The 18,746-nt window shown below is 47.3% G+C and overlaps 1 protein-coding gene and 1 pseudogene across 3 annotated transcripts; one reads left to right on the forward strand and one right to left on the reverse strand.

Annotated features, from left to right (window-relative positions):
* The first annotated feature begins 10,267 nt into the window (after window positions 1-10,267).
* Window positions 10,268-16,732, forward strand: RBM8A (RNA binding motif protein 8A). Of its 2 annotated transcripts, none has more exons than XM_003268098.4 (6): window positions 10,268-10,959; window positions 11,244-11,303; window positions 11,434-11,511; window positions 11,700-11,836; window positions 12,141-12,277; window positions 12,390-16,732. In XM_003268098.4, exons 1-6 carry the CDS (start codon window positions 10,893-10,895, stop codon window positions 12,433-12,435), a joined length of 525 nt encoding a protein of 174 aa, XP_003268146.1. In that variant the 5' UTR covers window positions 10,268-10,892; the 3' UTR covers window positions 12,436-16,732. The 2 variants fall into 2 exon arrangements, with proteins under 2 accessions (XP_003268146.1, XP_012355811.1); XM_012500357.2 differs by having other exon boundaries at window positions 11,437-11,511; window positions 12,390-12,596.
* LOC100593225 lies at window positions 13,001-18,740 on the reverse strand (annotated as a pseudogene). Its single transcript, XR_001114185.2, has 3 exons — window positions 17,788-18,740; window positions 13,940-14,150; window positions 13,001-13,504 (listed from the first exon to the last, which is right to left on the reverse strand). The product of XR_001114185.2 is annotated as a gonadotropin-releasing hormone II receptor-like (transcript).
* Between the last annotated feature and the right edge of the window lie 6 nt (window positions 18,741-18,746).

The following is an 18,746-nucleotide window of genomic DNA, read 5'->3' on the forward strand; positions in this document are numbered from 1 at the left end:
AGTCTAGATTTCTGGATATACTCTACAGTAGATGGGGGTTATGGTTGAAACTGATTCTCTTTCAGTATTCCCTCTGCACATCGCCCCTGCTCACCAAGCTTAGTTGAACCCTGCGTTTAGACCTTCCTGCCTGCAGCTATTAGTAGAAGGTAAAACATATTTCCATATTTCCCTTTACCTAACATTTTATTTTTTGGAAGCGTTATCAGTCCTATTTGGTTAGTGAGAACAATGTTCCCCTTATTCCCAATAAGTTGCTGCTGTTTGCTACCTTAGATTCTCATTTGTTTTCTCTTTCTTTCCTCTTCTTCCACATTAATTATTAGAACATGAGTTGATCAGGAATATTAAATGAGACTTTAGTATTTTGGCACTTCCTAATTGACACCTTGGGAGGCTGTAGGAAGGGAAAGAGAATCAATGATCAGTTATTTGTGTGTGTGTGTGTGTGTGTGTGTGTGTGTGTGTGTGTGTCTGTGTGTGTGTTTTGAAGACAAAGTCTCACACTTTTGCCTAGGCTGGAGTGCAATGGCGCGATCTCGGCTCACTGCAACCTCCGCCTCCAGGGTTCAAGTGATTCTTTTGCTTCAGCTTCCCGAGTAGCTGGGATTACAGGCACATGCCACAACGCCTGGCTAATTTTTATATTTTTAGTAGAGACAGGGTTTCACCATGTTGGCCAGGCTGTTCTTGAACTCCTGACATAAGGTAATCCACCCGCCTCAGCCTCTCAAAGTGCTGGGATTATAGGCGTGAGCCACTGAGCCTGGCCTACTTGTGGGTTTTTTTTGTTTGTTTCTTTGTTTTTTTTGAGACTGAGTCTTGCTCTGTCGCCTAGGCTAGAGTGCAGTGGCGGGATCTCGGCGCACTGCAACCTCCACCTCCCAGGTTCACACCATTCTCCTGCCTCAGCCTCCTGAGTAGCTGGGACTACAGGCGCCCGCCACCACGCCCGGCTAATTTTTTGTATTTTTAGTAGAGACGGGGTTTCACCATGTTAGCCAGGACGGTCTCGATCTCCTGACCTCGTGATCCACCTGCCTCAGCCTCCCAAACTATTTGTGTGTGTGTGTGTGTTTTTTTCTTTTTTTTGAAACGGAGTCTCGCTCTGTCGCCCAGGCTGGAGTGCAGTGGCGCTATCTCGGCTCACTGCCAGCTCCGCCTCCCGGGTTCACACCACTCTCCTGCCTCAGCTTCCTTAGTAGCTGGGACTACAGGCGCCCACCACCATGCCTGGCTAATTTTTTTGTATTTTTAGTAGACACAGGGTTTCACCGTGCTAGACAGGATGGTGTCGATCTCCTGACCTCATGATCTGCCCTCCTTGGCCTCCCAGAGTGCTGGGATTACAGGCGTGAGCCACCGCGCCCGGCTCTATTTGTGTTTTTAACACCATTCTATCCCACCTCTCTCCTGGCTGACATAAGAGAGAAATAACCTGTAGTACAGCAGCTAAAGTATTCTCCTTTCAGAGAATTTTTTTGGAGGTCTCTAATATGTATTTCCCCCTTGTCTCTGTGATCTCTTTTATACTATATTATTGTCCCATGAACTTTCTTTTTTTTTTTTTTTTTTTTGAGACGGAGTCTCTCTCTGTAGCCCAGGCTGGAGTGCAGTGGCGCAATCTCCGCTCACTGCAAGCTCCGCCTTCCCGGGCTCACGCCATTCTCCTGCCTCAGCCTCCCGAGTAGCTGGGACTACAGGCGCCCGCCACCACGCCCGGCTAATTTTTTGTATTTTTAGTAGAGACGGGTTTTCACTGTGTTAGCCAGGATGGTCTCGATCTCCTGACCTCGTGATCCGCCCGCCTCGGCCTCCCAAAGTGCTGGGATTATAGGCGTGAGCCACCGCGCCTGGCTTGTCCCATGTACTTTCTAAACTGAGCTTGGGACATTTAGTATTCCTGCAATTGGACTTTCCACTTAACAATTATACAGACTTTGCTTTTAGAAATAGATTAGGTTCCAAACAGAAAGTTCAAGTGTAACAACAACAATAAAAATAGATTATGAAACAGGCCATATTTGGCTCTTTTGGATTTGATAGGGGCAAGATGAAAGGCAACTTTCTTGCTTTTGAAATCATGTTGGATAAGAGGTAAGGAATCCAGCTACAATTTTATTAGTGCTTGAAACAGGCTTCTTTGAATTCTCTAGGCCCTATCATTTTTTTTTTTTTTTTTTTTTTTGAGATGGAGTCTCGCTCTGTCACCCAGGCTGGAGTGCAGTGGCGCGATCTCGGCTCACTGCAAGCTCTGCCTCCTGGGTTCACGCCATTCTCCTGCCTCAGCCTCTCCGAGTAGCTGGGACTACAGGCCCCCGTCACCACGCCCAGCTAATTTTTTGTATTTTTAGTAGAGACAGGGTTTCACCGTGGTCTCGATCTCCTGACCTCGTGATCCGCCCGCCTCGGCCTCCCAAAGTGCTGGGATTACAAGCGTGAGCCACCACGCCCGGCCATTTTTTTTTCTTACTAATCAGAAGAGAGCTGGGGTAGAAGCCCCATCTTTGTATTCCATGAAACACGTCGGGTTGGAGTAAAGGCAAAAACAGCTAGACATACCAGGTGTGTCTGTTTGTATTGATATTTATAAGCTGGCACTCATCAACACTCCTGTTTCTTCTTTCTCTGGGAAGAAGTGTGGGTTAACGGGTGTGAGTTGTGGGAAGAATTGCCCTCGTACCTCCTGGATTTATTATTTTTCTCAAATACCAACCAGTAAGATCCCAAATAACTTGAGAAAAATTGTTTCCTGATCTGTCCACTTCTGGTGTCAAAGATTTTACTCATCTTCTTAGTACATTCTATGTATTTTATATGTATAATTTTATACAATTAAAAATAGATTTTTGTCTAGTGAGCCAGACTGACTCTTTCTTGAGACCTATATATTAGAGAAGTGAAGGGGTGGGTTGCCCCTCCACACCTGTGGGCGTTTCTCATTAGGTGGAACGAGAGACTTGGAAAAGAAAGAGACACAAAGACGAAGTATAGAGAAGGAAAAGTGGGCCCAGGGGACCGGCGTTCAGTATACGGGGGATCCACGCCGGCCTCTGAGTTCCCTTAGTATTTATTGATCATTATTGGGTGTTTCTCGGAGGGGGGATAGGATAATAGTGGAGAGAAGGTCAGCAGGTAAACACGTGAACAAAGTTCTCTGCATCATAAACAAGGTAAAGAATTAAGTGCTCTGCTTTGGTTATGTATACACATAAACATCTCAATGCCTTAAAGAGCAGTATTGCTGCCAGCATGTCCCACCTCCAGCCCTAAGGCAGTTTTCCCCTAGCTCAGTAGATGGAATACACAATCGGGTTTTACACCGAGACATTCCATTGCCCAGGGACAAGCAGGAGACAGATGCCTTCCTCTTGTCTCAACTGCAACAAGGCGTTTCTTCCTCTTTTACTAATCCTCCTCAGCACAGACCCTTTACGGGTGTCGGGCTGGGGGACAGTCAGGTCTTTCCCTTCCCACGAGGCCATATCTCAAGCTATCACATGGGGAGAAACCTTGGACAATACCTGGCTTTCCTAGGCAGAGGTCCCTGCGGGCTTCCGCAGTGTTTTGTGTCTCTGGGTACTTGAGATTAGGGAGTGGTTTGAGATTAGGGAGTGGTGATAACTCTTAACAACAAATGCTGCCTTCAAGCATTTGTTTAACAAAGCACACCCTGCACAGCCCTTAATCCATTTAACCCTGAGTTGACACAGCACGTGTTTCAGGGAGCACAGTGTTGGGGGTAGGGTTACAGATTAACAGCATCACAAGGCAGAATTTTTCTTAGTACAGAACAAAATGGAGTCTCCTATATCTCCTTTCTACAAAGACACAGTAACAATCTGATCTCTCTTTCTTTTCCCCACAAGAAGCTCTAAAACATCCCTGTTCTTTTACATATATACTAAATAAGAATTTTTAGGCCGTGCACGATGGCTCACGCCTGTAATCCTAGCATTTTGGGAGGCCAAGGCGGGTGGATCACGAGGTCAGGAGTTCGAGACCAGCCTGGCCACCATGGTGAAACCCCATCTCTACTAAAAAAAATTAAAAATCAGCTGGGCATAGGTGGTGGGCGCCTGTAATCCCAGCTACTTGGGAGGCTGAAGCAGGAGAATCGCCTGAACCTGGGAGGTGGAGGTTGCAGTGAGCCGAGACTGAGTGATTGAACTCCAGCCTGGACATCAGGGCGAGACTCCATCTCAAAAAAAAAAAAAATTTATTAGTATTTTTGGGGTGGTAGAAATGATCGCACAAGGCAGCCTGCCTCCCTTTCCGCAGACATTTAACCTGGAGTTTGTCCTTGGCCCTTTCTCCTCAAGCTCCACCTACTCCCACTGGCAATCTCACCCATTATGGTGACTTGAACTCCACTATACACCTGACTCAAATCTATTTCTTCCTCCCCAATCTGTTTTAAGCTTTTACATTTACTTTCCACATACTTGACACGGCCATCTGAATATGACAAAAGCACTTTGAAACATATCCGAAATAAAAAACATTTCTCCATACTCATTCCTCTTTGACTCTCTAGATCTATTATTCGATTTTTTTTTTTTTTTTTTTTTTTGAGACGAAGTCTTGCTCTTGTCCCCCAGGCTGGAGTGCAATGGCATGATCTCAGCTCACCACAACCTCTGCCTCCTGGGTTCAAGCGATTCTCCTGCCTCAGCCTTCTGAGTAGGTGGGATTATAGGCGCCTGCCACCACGCCCGGCTAATTTTTGTATTTTTAGTAGAGACGGGGTTTCACCATGTTGGCCAGGCTGGTCTTGAACTCCTGACCTCAGGTGATCCACCTGCCTCAGCCTCCCAAAGTGCTGGGATTACAGGCATGAGCCACTACGCCTGGCCGATCTATTATTAGAGTTATTATCTACACTGTTACCTAAGCCACACACCTCAGATCCACCCTCAACTCTTCTCTACCATAATGTAATCAGTCACTTACTGTTGAGTCTACCTCCTAATATGTTGTTGTTTTTGAGACGGAGTTTTGCTCCTGCCCAGGCTGGAGTACAATGGTGCAGTATCAGCTCACTGCATCCTCCGCCTCTTGGGTTCAAGAGATTCTCCTGCCTCAGCCTCCCAAGTAGCTTGGATTACAGACACACACTACCACACCTGGCGAATTTTTTTATTTTTAATAGAGATGGGGTTTTACCATGTTGGCCAGGCTGGTCTCAAACTCCCGATCTCAGGTGATCTGCCCACCTCAACTTCCCAAAATGCTGGGATTACAGGTGTGAGCCACTGCGCCTGGCTTGCCTTCTAATATGTTTTGTCCATATTTACTGCCTGAGTTTAGGTTTGGTCCTTTCTCATCTCCAGAATGGATCACTACAATAGCTTCCTAGCTGGTCTTCACCTCCATTCTTAACATCCTCCATACTACTGTCATATTTCTTTATAAAATACTTATGACTGTGACACTCCCTTGCTTAAGCCATCATTGAACTATCTTTACCTTTAGCAGCATTTCTCAAAGTTTTATTTTTTTTGAGACAGGGTCTCACTCTAATGAGCAGGCCAGAATGCAATGGCGTGATTTTGGCTCACTGCAGCCTCCGCCTCCCAGGCTCAAGGAATCCTCCCACCTCAACCTCCAGAGTAGCTAGGACTATAGGCACACACCACCACACCCAAGTAATTCTTTTTAAATTTTTTGTAGGGGTGGATCTTGCTATGTTGCCCAGGCTGGTATTGAACTCCTGAACTCAAACTATCCACCCGCCTCGGCCTCCCAAAGTGCTGGGTTTACAAGCATGAGCTACCATGCCTGGCCCACCATTTCCCAGTTTTATATGTGTTCCTGAGATTATTTTAGATGATAGATGGGCAAACAGTTTTTAATAGTTGTGCTTTTATCTGAATTTGTAGTAGAAAAATACTGATTTTCCTTTCAGTGTAAATTTATGTTTAAAGTCAGTCTATTTAAGGAAAAATAATAAGCAAAAACTAGTATGGGGACTATTTTCAAATATTAAAAACCATGAATACTCAAATATCTGAAGTAGGTAAATTTCTTGCTTATAGGATAAATTCCAAAATCCTTAGATAGCAGACCCTAAACTGTATTTCCAGCTTTATTTTCCAGTCACATAGCATCGGGCAGACAGAATTTCCTGCCATTCTAATATTCATTCATTCGACAAGTATCTACCAAATGTCTATCATGAGCCAGACATTGGGCTAAACTTTAGGGATTTTAGTTGTAAATAACTATGTCTGCCATAGGATTATATTCTAATGGGAAAAACAGACAATAAACAAGTTAGAAAGTAAACAAGGTAATTAAAGATTCTGACTGGCCTAAGCAACATGGCAAGACTCCGTCCCTACAAAATTTTTTTTTTTTTTTTTTGAGACGGAGTCTTGCTCTGTCCCCCAGGCTGGAGGTGCAGTGGCGCGATCTCGGCTCACTGCAAGCTCCGCCTCCCGGGTTCACGCCATTATCCTGCCTCAGCCTCCCGACTAGCTGGGATTACAGGCGCCCGCCACCATGCCTGACTAATTTTTTGTATTTTTAGTAGAGATGGGGTTTCACCGTTTTAGCCAGGATGGTCTCGATCTCCTGACCTCGTGATCCGCCCGCCTTGGCCTCCCAAAGTGCTGGGATTACAGGCTTGAGCCACTGTGCCCGGCCTCTACAAAAATTTTTTAAAAATTAGCCGCGTTCAGTGGCGTGTGCCTGTAGTCCCAGATATGCGGGAGGCTGAGGCAGGAGAATCACTTGGGCCTGGGAGGTTGGCTGCTGTGAGCCATAATTGCACCACTGCACTCAGCCTGGTTGACAGAGTGAGACCTTGTCTCAAAAAAAAAAAAAAAAGATTCTGATTTAAGTTCTGTGAAGGAAATACACAGTTAAAGACAGGAGGGTAGAGAAGACCCCTTTGGGTGACAGTACTATTGAGACCTTAAAAATGAGGTCGAACTTGGCCGGGCACGGTGGCTCACACCTGTAATCCCAGCACTTTGAGAGGCTGAGGCGGGTGGATCACAAGGTAAGGAGTTCCAGACCAGCCTGGCCAATATGGTGAAACCCCGTCTCTACTACAAAAATTTAAAAAAGCTGGGCGTGGTGGTGTGTCCAGAATTGGTGGATTCTTGGTCTCACTGACTTCAAGAATGAAGCTGCAGACCCTCACGGTGAGGGTTACACTTCTTACAGGCAGCGTGTCCAGAGTTTGTTCCTCCTTCGGATGTGTTCGGAGTTTCTTCCTTCTGGTGGGGTTCATGGTCTCACTGGCTCAGGAGTGAAGCTCCAGACCTTCACGGTGACAGTAACAGCTCTTAAGGCGGCGTGTCTGGAGTTGTTCATTCCTCCCCGTGGGTTCGTGGTCTTGCTGGCTTCAGGAGTGAAGCTGCAGACCTTCACGGTGAGTGTTACAGCTCATAAAGGCAGTGTGGACCCAAAGAGTGAGCAGCAGCAAGACTAATTGCAAACAGAGAAAGAACAAAGCTTCCACAGTGTGGAAGAGAACGCCAGCAGGTTGCGACTGCTGGCTTAGGCAGCCTGCTTTTATTCTCTTATCTGGCCCCACCCACATCCTGCTGATTGGTAGACCCGAGTGGTGTGTTTTGACAGGGCGCTGATTGGTGCGTTTGCAATCCCTGAGCTAGACACAAAGGTTCTCCAGGTCCCCACCAGAGTAGCTAGATACAGTGTCCACACAAAGCTTCTCCAAGTCCCCACCAGAGTAGCTAGATACAGAGTGTTGATTGGTGCATTCACAAACCCTGAGCTAGATACAGGGTGCTGATTTGTGTGTTTATCAACCTTGAGCTAGATACAGAGTGCCGATTGGTGTATTTACAATCATTTAGCTAGACATAAAGGTTCTCTAAGTTCCCACTAGACTCAGGAGCCCAGCTGGCCTCACACAGTGGATCTTGCACTGGAGCTGCAGGTGGAGCTGCCAGCCAGTCCTACGCCGTGTGCCCACACTCCTCAGCCCTTGGGTGGTCTATGGGACTGGGCGCGCTGGAGCAGGGGGCGGCGCTCATCGGGGAGGCTCGGGCCGCAAAGGAGCCCATGGAGGCAGCGGGAGAGGGGGGTGGCGGGGGAAGGCTCAGGCATGGCGGGCTGCAGATCCCGAGCCCTGCCCCGCGGGAAGGCAGCTAAGGCCAGGCGAGAAATTGAGCGCAGTGCCGGTGGGCCGGCACTGCTGGGGGACCCAGCACACCCTCCGCAGCCGCTGGCCCAGGTGCTAAGCCCCTCATTGCCCGGGCCGGCAGGGCCGGCCGCCCGCTCCGATTGCAGGGCCCGCTGAGCCCACACCCACCCGGAACTCGTGCTGGCCTGCAAGTACCGCGCGCAGCCCGGGTTCCCGCCCGTGCCTCTCCCTCCACACCTCCCCGCAAGCTGAGAGAGCTGGCTCCGGCCTCGGCCTGCCCAGGAAGGGGCTCCCACAGTGCAGCGGCAGGCCGAAGGGCTCCTCAAGTGCCGCCAAAGTGGGAGCCCAGGCAGAAGAGGCGCCGAGAGCGAGCGAGGACTGTGAGGACTGCCAGCACGCTGTCACCTCTCAGTGGCACGTGCCTGTAGTCCCAGCTACTCCGGAGGCTGAGGCAGGGGAATCGCTTGAACCCAGGAAGTGGAGGTTACAGTGGGCCGAGATCGTGCCACTGTACTCCAGCCTAGGTGACAGAGTGATACTCCATCTCAAAAAAAAAAAAAAAAAAAAAAAATGAGGTCGAACCCAATATGTGAAAAGCTACAGGAAGACCACCAGGAACAGAAAGCTTCGGGGAGCAGTGGCTCATGCCTGTAATCCAAACACTTTGGGAGGCCGAGAAGGGCGGATGACCGGAAGTCAGGAGTTAGAAACCAGCCTGGCCGACATGGTGAAACCTCGTCTCCACTAAAAATACAAAAATTATCTAGGTGTGGTGCCGCATGTCTATAGTCCCAGCTACTCAGGAGGCTGGGGTAGGAGAAGCCTTGAATCCAGGAGACGAAGTTGCAGTGAGACAAGATCGCATCACTGCACTCCAGCCTGAGTGACAGAGTGAGACTCCGTCTCAAAAACAAAACAAACAAAAAAGCAAGTTGCAAAACCCCTGGGATGAGAAAGAGCACACCACAGTTGGGCCTAAGAGCAAGGAGAGCTTCATGGGTGAAGGAGAAGAATGGTAGCTGAACAGGTTGAAAACATAGGCAGAGCAGACTTTGTGAGTTTGATTTTTTATTTTTATTTTTTTTTTTTGAGACAGAGTCTCGCTGTCGCCCAGGCTGGAGTGCAGTGGCGCGATCTCGGCTCACTGCAGGCTCCGCCCCCCGGGGTTCACGCCTCAGCCTCCCGAGTAGCTGGGACTACAGGCGCCCCCCATCTCGCCCGGCTAATTTTTTGTATTTTTAGTAGAGACGGGGTTTCACTGTGTTAGCCAGGATGGTCTCGATCTCCTGACCTCGTGATCCGCCCGCCTCGGCCTCCCAAAGTGCTGGGATTACAGGCGTGAGCCACCGCGCCCGGCCTGATTTTTTATTCTAAGTGCAGCAAAAAGCCAAGGAAAGAGCCGGGTGCATGGTTACACCCCTGTAGTCCCAGATGCTTGGGAGGCCAGAGGATCCCTTGTGCCCAGGAGTTTCAGGTCAGCCTGGGGAGTATAGCCAGACCCCTCTAACAAAAAGGGTTTTTAGGCCGGGCGCAGTGGCTCACGCCTGTAATCCCAGCACTTTGGGAGGTGGAGGCTGGTGGATCACCTGAGGTCAGGAGTTCAAGACCAGCCTGGCCAACATGGTGAAATCCCGTCTCTACTAAAAATACAAAAATTAGCCGGGTGTGGGGGCGGGCGCCTGTAGTCCCAGCTACTCAGGAGGCTTGAGGCAGGAGAACTGCTTGAACCCGGGAGGCAGAGGATGCAGTGAGCCGAGACTGCGCCACTGCACTCTTAGCCTGGGTAATAGAGCAAGACTAAGTCTCAAAACAACAACAAGGGTTTGTAGTAGGTATGTAACCAACTGATTTTTAAAATGATCACAGTACCTACTGTGGAGAATGAGTGTCTCCTAATCGCTTTTTAAATTTTATTTTTCGTTTTACTTTTTCACTTTTTTTTTTTTTTTTTTTTTGAGACACAGTCTCGTTCTTATCCCCCAGACTGGAGTGCAGTGGCAAGATCTCGGCTCGCTGCAACCTGTGTCTCCTGGGTTCAACTGATTCTCCTGCCTCAGCCTCCCAAGTAGCTGGGATTACAGGCGCACTCCACCACGCCCAGCTAATCAACCTCCGTTTCTCGGGTTCAAGCGATTCTCCTGCCTCAGCCTCCCGAGTAGCTGGGATTACAGGCAGGGAGTTTTATCTTAAAAAAAAAAAATTGGTATCTGCCTCACCAATCGTATTGCAACCAAGTCTGTTAGTTTCCTTTAGAGAAATTCGGTGCTGCAGATTCCAGAAGCAGCTCTTTATGCCCGCAATGCTGATCAAACTATTTTTTAATAACGCTCCTATCATACACCACGCTGCCTCAGAACAGGGTACAGGCCTGGGATTTTTGAAAGAAAAGGGGTTCTTCAATTACCATCTCCCAGTTTGGGATGAAAAGACGTAAAGAAGCCCTCTAATAAGGAAATTACGCCGGGCCTCACTGTTAATAGTACAGTATTTATCAGCAGCTGCCGCGGTTAAGAGGAAGCCACGGCCCCCTGCAGTCTGTACCTCCTAACATGGCATGATTTAGCTTGCGACCTGCTCAAGATGGCCACAGAAGCACTTCCGGCATCTTTCCGAACTAGGCCCGCCCCAATTTGCGTGTTTTTACCGTGCAAAGGGAGGGATTTAGAGTTAGCCTTTGATTGGTCAGCTTGACTGGCGACCTTTCCCCTCTGCGACAGTTTCCCGAGGTACCTAGTGCCTGAGCGGCACAGACGAGATCTCGATCGAAGGCGAGATGGCGGACGTGCTAGATCTTCACGAGGCCGGGGGCGAAGATTTCGCCATGGATGAGGATGGGGACGGTGAGGACAGTGGAGGCGGCTGCGGGGAAGCGGGGAAGGTGCGAGAGAAGGCTATAATAGGAATATTTACTCTCTTTTCTCCCCGGTCGTGAGGATGGGAATCCGGGAACCGGGTCTTGGGTGGATTAGAGATTCCGCCCCCTTCAGGAGAGGGGAGGGCGTGACCGGGAAGGCACTGAGACTGGAGGCGGTTTGGGTTGGCTTGCAGGTAGGGTATTGGGAAAGAGACGATTGTTACAAATGACTGCCATGGTTACTTATTCTTTTATCTTCTGGGGCTTCAGAGAGCATTCACAAACTGAAAGAAAAAGCGAAGAAACGGAAGGGTCGCGGCTTTGGCTCCGGTGAGTGTGGGGAAATGGGGTAGAGTGGCCTAGTAGGGCAGGAGCTACGGGTTTTGGAGTCCCCACCCAACTCATAGGAACAATGGGAGAAAGGGGGAGTTTTCGCTGATCTCGTGTATGTCCCTTATAGAAGAGGGGTCCCGAGCGCGGATGCGTGAGGATTATGACAGCGTGGAGCAGGATGGCGATGAACCCGGACCACAACGCTGTGAGTAATAATGGAATCTGTGAGGTATCCGTGTCTGTGGTAGTAGTTAGAAACCAATAAAATAGTTAAACGCAATAGGAATGGGTTCAGAGATAGCTTAAACAATCTGAGTCCGCACTCTATTCCTGTGAGCCTGCTTGAAGTGTTTCTCTCGTGTACTCATACAACTTTGCCCCGTCCCCCAACAGCTGTTGAAGGCTGGATTCTCTTTGTAACTGGAGTCCATGAGGAAGCCACTGAAGAAGACATACACGACAAATTCGCAGAATATGGGGAAATTAAAAACATTCACCTCAACCTCGACAGGCGAACAGGATATCTGAAGGTATCCTAAGTGACACTTTATTGCCTCTTTTCTTTCATAACCCTTAGACAGCATTGGTAGTTCTGTGTTTGCTGTGGTTGGCCAAGAGCAAAGTTGAAATAAAATGACATTGGAAATCCATGTTTTGTCAGACACGCCAAAGAGACAGAAACGGAGATGTTGTATATATACAGTAGAGATATATGATGTACATTCATTGTTTAAAGTGTGTAGATTTTTCTGAGTTTAGATTTGAGGAGAAAGATACTCAGTGATACTTGGGGAAATAGGAGAGTTTTCATATCTGTCTTTTCACTTTCCCCAGGGGTATACTCTAGTTGAGTATGAAACATACAAGGAAGCCCAGGCTGCTATGGAGGGACTCAATGGCCAGGATTTGATGGGACAGCCCATCAGCGTTGACTGGTGTTTTGTTCGGGGTCCACCAAAAGGCAAGAGGAGGTAAAATGAAGAGGGCAAACACTGTCTGGTGAAGGGAATACGAACGAAACAGAATGAAGACTTAGTATTATGTCCCTCTAACGGACCCCTCTCCTTGCTTTTTTCTCCCTAGAGGTGGCCGAAGACGCAGCAGAAGTCCAGACCGGAGACGTCGCTGACAGGTCCTCTGTTGTCCAGATGTTCTCTTCAAGATTCCATTTGACCATGCAGCCTTGGACAAATAGGACTGGGGTGGAACTTGCTGTGTTTATATTTAATCTCTTACCCTACATGCGTAGTATTTGAGTTGCGAATAAATGTTCCATTTTTGTTTTCTACATTTAATGTTACTTTCCTGTCCTAAAATTGAAAGTTCTAAAGCATAGTAAGGCTGTGAAGATACTTCTAGGTACTGAACTCTATGTATTTCTTCTTTTTTTTTTGAGATAGAGTCTTGCTGTGTTCCCCAGGCTGGAGTGCAGCTGATCATAGCTCACTACACCTTCAAACTCTTGGGCTCAAGCCACCCTTCTGCCTCACCCTCCCTAGTAGTTGGGATTACAGGCATATGCCACCATGCCCAGCTAAATTTTTAATATTTTTGTAGAGATGGGGTCTTGCTGTGTTGCCTCGGCTGGTTATGTGAGTTTCTATATTAGACATAGTCTCAAGTTTCAGGTGGGGTTTAAAGTGGAGACACTGGTCAGTATTTCTTTTTTGGGGGGAACTAGGAGAGCAGGAGTAGAAGTGAGATGTTAAGATCTTATAGTACTAAAGACTTACTATTCTGTTCCTATATACTCTGTTAGGATCAGATAGATGTCATAGAAATGCCTTTTGTTTCTCCTGCTCTTCTTGACGTCACAGTTTTTTGTACTTCCAGCTGTCTGAGGGCATGAATCTCCTGTTGGAGCATTCTCCCAGACCCTTCTTTAGAAGAGTCTATACTAAGTTCTTGGGGCCCTATTCTGCAGCCAAGGGTGAAGGCCCCATAGAGGAGAGGATCCAAAGGAGCACTGAGGAGGCCAAAGAGGAAAAGGATGTGGCTCAGGCTGGGAGGGACTTCAGTTAGCATGGTGGGGGAGAACCAGTACCACAGACCCAGTAGGTAATAAGGTGTCCAGCAGAGGATGAAGGTCAGCAAGATAAGCAGGGCCAGTCTCAGGGCCTGGAGACAAACACAGGGACGATTGTCAAAGGAGCGGCAGAGGACAAATTCACCAACGGGCTACGAATTTAGAAAATATACTGTAATTCAGACACTCAGCTTCTGAACTGAGTATAGGGTGAATTGATGGAGGGGCATAGCTAGTGAGACAGAGCTCGCCTCCTACAAGGAGGAGAATGTTGCAAACCCTTTTCCCCTTCCCAACCTGGGACTATATGATCTCTTACCCCCAGGGATTATGATAGAAATGTGAAGCCACCAAGTCTACTTTAAGACTTGATGGTGTTCAAGAATAAATAATACTGATTGCCTCCCTAGTCCTTGTCCAGCTAACTCAGCTGTTTATAATTGAAGGGATTCAACAAAATTATCTCTAGCATCAGGTGCTAGACATGGTTAGGATCTCATCATGGTTTAGTGACTGGTAGGTAGCTATTAGGTAGGTAGATAAAAAAATGATGCTAGAGGCAACAGGTCTAGGGTTAAGGATTAAGGCCTGGGAATTGGAGTCTCACCATGGCTCCCCTTCCTTGTCTGGGGGCTGGACACACTGAGGACAATGCGGCTATAGCAGATGGCCATGGCAGTCAGTGGCAGCAGAAAGAGGCAGCAGAAGGTGAAGAGGTTATAGGTGGTTTCTTGCCATCGAGCCTTGAAGCTGCCTTTGGTGACACACTGAGTGAAAGGGACTGGGCCAGCTCAGTGGACGGTATGGAACAGGAACAGCTGGAGTGGAGTTGAGGACTATTAGAACTGGTTCCCCTCACTACCCAACCTGCCCACCTATGTCATACTATCTCCTCCCAATTCATCGTTAATTCCAAGTGAAGCAGCACAGTGCTGAGAAACAGTTCATCCATGGTGCCATGTTAAAGAAGTTGGAAATATATCTTGAAAATCCTTAGGCTTGAATATGATGTTGAACAGTAAGTTTGTTAAATCTTGGGACTTAAAACAATCCCACTTTCTCAAGTACTATTCTAACATTACGCTTTATAAGGGATGATATTTCTACCACCTCACTCATATTTTCAGCTGAAATGATTTTCCTGGTCTGCCTGTTATTTTGTGGAAAAAGAAATATTGTGTAAAATGGGTGCTGTCAAAATTCCAGGCCATTTTGCAGTGACTCTGAAGTGACCTTTAGTAGTAATAGTCTTATGTGCAGTAACTATAATGGTAAAGAATGTTAAATAATAAAATTTAACATTTTCCAAATGCTATTGGGCTGCGCCTCCCCATTTTTGTTAAATTGCTGGGTTTTCCAACTGAATCAGTAAAAACTATTTCCGTTTACAGCTACAAGGTTAAAGTGCCTGGGTTCCAGTAATGCAGATTGAGTCACTATTAATTTGATAAAAGGTAAGCTCAGTAGGCATCATATTCCTAGATACAAGGCATTTGGAAAAGTGATTTTAGCAGACATGAGGGACATTTAGGAAAGATGAATAGTTTCAGCCTAAGACAGAATTTTGTGAACTGTTTGGAGTTACGATCAGGCTACTCTGAGCTAGTTGGGAAATGATCTTTCCTCTTCCCATCTCTTGCATTCATATATTTCTAAGTTTTTTTTGTTTTTGTTTTTCTGCTATGCCTAAGAAGTACTTGGGAATTGTGAGGAGTATAAAAATAGTCAAAGCTGGCTGGGCGCGGTGGCTCAAGCCTGTAATCCCAGCACTTTGGGAGGCTGAGGCGGGCGGATCACGAGGTCAGGAGATCGAGACCATCCCGGCTAACACAGTGAAACCCCGTCTGTACTAAAGATAGAAAAAATTAGCCAGGCGTGGTGGCGGGCGCCTGTAGTCCCAGCTACTGGGGAACTTGGGAGGCTGAGGCAGGAGAATGGCCTGAACCCAGGAGGCGGAGCTTGCAGTGAGCCGAGATTGCGCCACTGCACTCCAGCCTGGGCGACAGAGTGAGACTCAGTCTCCAAAAAAAAAAAAATAGTCAAAGCTCTTGGATTTACAGTTTGGTCCACAGCCTTGTTTTAATCTTTCCTTTCTCCTGTTTTATTGCCATTTACCACGTACTGTAGAAACATCCCTTTCAACTGCTGATAACTTGGGAACAAGCCTACAAAAATAAGTAATTTCTAACTACTACTAATACTACCCCTAACTACCCCTAAGCCCTTACCACACTAACGTGACATTATTAAATTTTTTATTTTATTAACACTAATATTTTAACTACAATTACAGCATATGGGCAATGCAGAATTTACCCAAAAGGATACTAATTTGGAACTAAAAAATAACACCTTTTGCACATGTATCATGTCACAACCAGTTTGCCATTGAAACAAATAGAGGTTGCAAATATTGTCAGATTGTCAGGCTGTAAGAAAGGATGAAATTCATTTCCCATTGCATCATCTTGTGGCCCATGGATTTCAAGTGCCTTAGCCAAAATCGTATAGCTAGTTAGCAGTAGAGCTGAGACTCAGAAAAAAAGTAAAACAGACAGACTGAAACAAAAAGTCTTCTAATTCCCAGTCCCCGTGTAAAATTTGCTTCATATAAACAAACCTAATTGTAAATGGCACTGTAGCAACAGGCTTCTTTTTAACAGTTGGATTGGTAAAGGTCTTGTTTGCAACATATTGCAAGTATTATTTTTCTGTCTTTTTTTTTTTGTTTTCCCCCAACAGAGTCTGGCTCTGTCGCCCACGCTGGAGTGCAGTGGTGCAGTCTTGGCTCACTGCAGCCTCCACCTCCCAGGTTCAAGCAATTCTCGTGCCTCAGCCTCCTGGGTAGTTGGGATTACAGGTGCTCACCACTACACCCGGCTAATTTTTGTATTTTTAGTAGAGATGGGGTTTCGTCATGTTGGCCAGGTTGGTCTTGAACTCCTGACCTCAAGTGATTCACCCACCTTGGCCTTCCAAAATGCTGGGATTACAGGCTTGAGCCACCAGGCCTTTCTTTGTTCTTAGGAGTACAGTCAGACTAACTTCTAGTAGTTATATTTCTAATAATTGAGGATGTAAGTAAGGATCAAATCTTAAATCAGTATAATGCATTATCATTCCAGAGATAAATCCTAGACCCTTCTTGGCCTCTTTCTGAACATAATTCTAATCCTACTGTCTCAGAGATGCTGCTGTATCCTGCCCCCCGACCCCATGGTAGTGATAGTGGTTTTTGCCTTGAATGAATTGCTTTGTATTTAGCTTTCCCCCCCCTAGATTTCTAGTTCCTTTTCAGTATTTGATTTGATTTGAGATTTGATTAACCTAGTACTCAGGTTCAGATGCTCGCCTCTTTGCAATTTTAACACTCATTCGACAATAAACTCAGTAAAAAACACTAATTTGGTTATGTCACTCTCTTTACTTTAGTGTCTCTCCACTGCACTCAGGATAAAGTACAATTTTATTATTTGTGATCTGGCTTGCTCTTCCCCTCTCAGTTCATTACTCACCATTTTCTAGTCCTCGGTTTTAGCAGCATTGAGATCCTCTATCCTCCATCCTCCCTAGCATTTCTCCTATTTTAATTGGTCTAACACCTATCTCTGAAGAATCAAATTTTAACATCTGGAAAGCTTTTCCTGACTGCACGGCTGTGTCAGGCACCCCTATCCGCTCCCCACCCCCATTGTCTTCTTTAGCTCCTTTAGCATAACACTTTCGAATACACTATATTATAATTGCCTAATTTCTTTGTTTCCTGCACTAGTCTATACATTTCTTGAAGGCAAGATTTTGCTGCCCTGTCCTTAGCAAAATTTGAGTGGCCCTGGAGATGCATATTACTTTTTGAATGGATAAATGAATGTACCACAAAGTTTTACCCAAACCACTGACTTCACTCTCTTAATAGACCCCCATGTATGTTTTTCTTCCCTGCCCCAATCTGAAGGAGGTGAGATTGGGAGGATGCAAAGAGGTAGAAACCAAGTGTAATAAAACAGATGAGATGGAAGAGGCACAGATAGAGGATACTGCTTTTAAAAGGCAGGCTCTTAACAGATGTAATTAACATGCAAATAATCTTACAGAAGAGAGCAGAGGTAGCCGGGCGCGGTGGCTCACGCCTGTAATCTCAGCACTTTGGGAGGCTTAGGCAGGCGGATCACGAGGTCAAGAGGTGGAGACCACCTGGCCAACATGGTGAAATTTCGCCTCTACTAAAACTACAAAAATTAGCCGGGCGTGGTAGCGGGCGCCTGTAGCTTCTCGGGAGGCTGAGGGAGGAGAATTGCTTGAACCCGGGAGGCGGAGGTTGCAGTGAGCCAGGAAAAAAAAAAAAAAAAAAGCAGAAGCTTACTCTCTGAGAATTAATGGCTAATGGCCCCCAAGCGCACCCTTTTAACTCATGCTATGGACCTAAATCCCGGTCCTGAGTCCTAGATCACTCACCTGGGGCAAGGCAAGCAGGAAACTAAGTCCCTAGGCTGCCCCCAGAAGTTTCCTTACACCTGAACGGGATCCAAGCGGGTTGAGTACTGCTGCCTGGCGGTCCAGTCCAATGACCACAGGCAGGAAAGCTGCAGAATACATGGCCATTAGTTTCAGGAACATGAGTGTCCGACATGCGATGTCCCCGGCCAGCTACTGAACATTGATATTCCAGGTGGCATCTACGGGCATAACCACAAAAGTGACTAGTAAGTCGGCGGCTGCTAAATGGGCGAAGAGTCTCCTGACCGGAGAGGGGCGGAGCTGGCTGGGCTGCCGCCATGTCACTTACCACAGGACTGCCAGGTTCCCTCCAGCCGAAGAAACAAACAGCACAATGGTCACTCCCACACGGACCTTGGCTGCTGCCCAGAAGGTGGGCAGCTCTGAGCCCTCCATCTCCACTCCTGATCCAGCCCAGACCTCCTCCCCCGCTGCTGACCCCCAAGGGGTGCCGTTGCCTGCAGACATGGTGGCCTGGAGAGAAACTGAGGAGGATGAAGTGTGGGTATGAAGCGGTTAGCTTTGGCCAGTGATTCTTCGCCCTCCTTTTCAGGATCTGGAGCTGATTATTGCGAATTTCGTTCACTAAAGCCTCTGCTTCTGGAGACTCTCCATCTGTTCTGGAGGAGGTCACTTGTCCAACTGTCAAGGTTCTGAAGGGAACGAAGATCAGGTACCAGTCACGCTCCTTTTTCCTTGGACAGACCCGCCTGGGCTTCGGGCCTCTACTGCCCTAGACCTCTTTAGCCCCTACAGTCCTGGATTCAGTCGGAGCCTGCGTGCATGTGTATTTGTGATGTTCTGCCGGGCGCACACCTATCCCGACCTCCAAGACGTGGAGATCACTGCGGCGCTTTCTCGCCCCGCCCCGGCCCCTGCAAGCCCCGCCCTTGGTCCTGAATATTTAAAAAAGAAGG

The sequence above is a fragment of the Nomascus leucogenys genome, chromosome 12 (genome assembly GCF_006542625.1).
Source record: "Nomascus leucogenys isolate Asia chromosome 12, Asia_NLE_v1, whole genome shotgun sequence".
In the NCBI taxonomy this organism is placed as follows: domain Eukaryota; kingdom Metazoa; phylum Chordata; class Mammalia; order Primates; family Hylobatidae; genus Nomascus; species Nomascus leucogenys.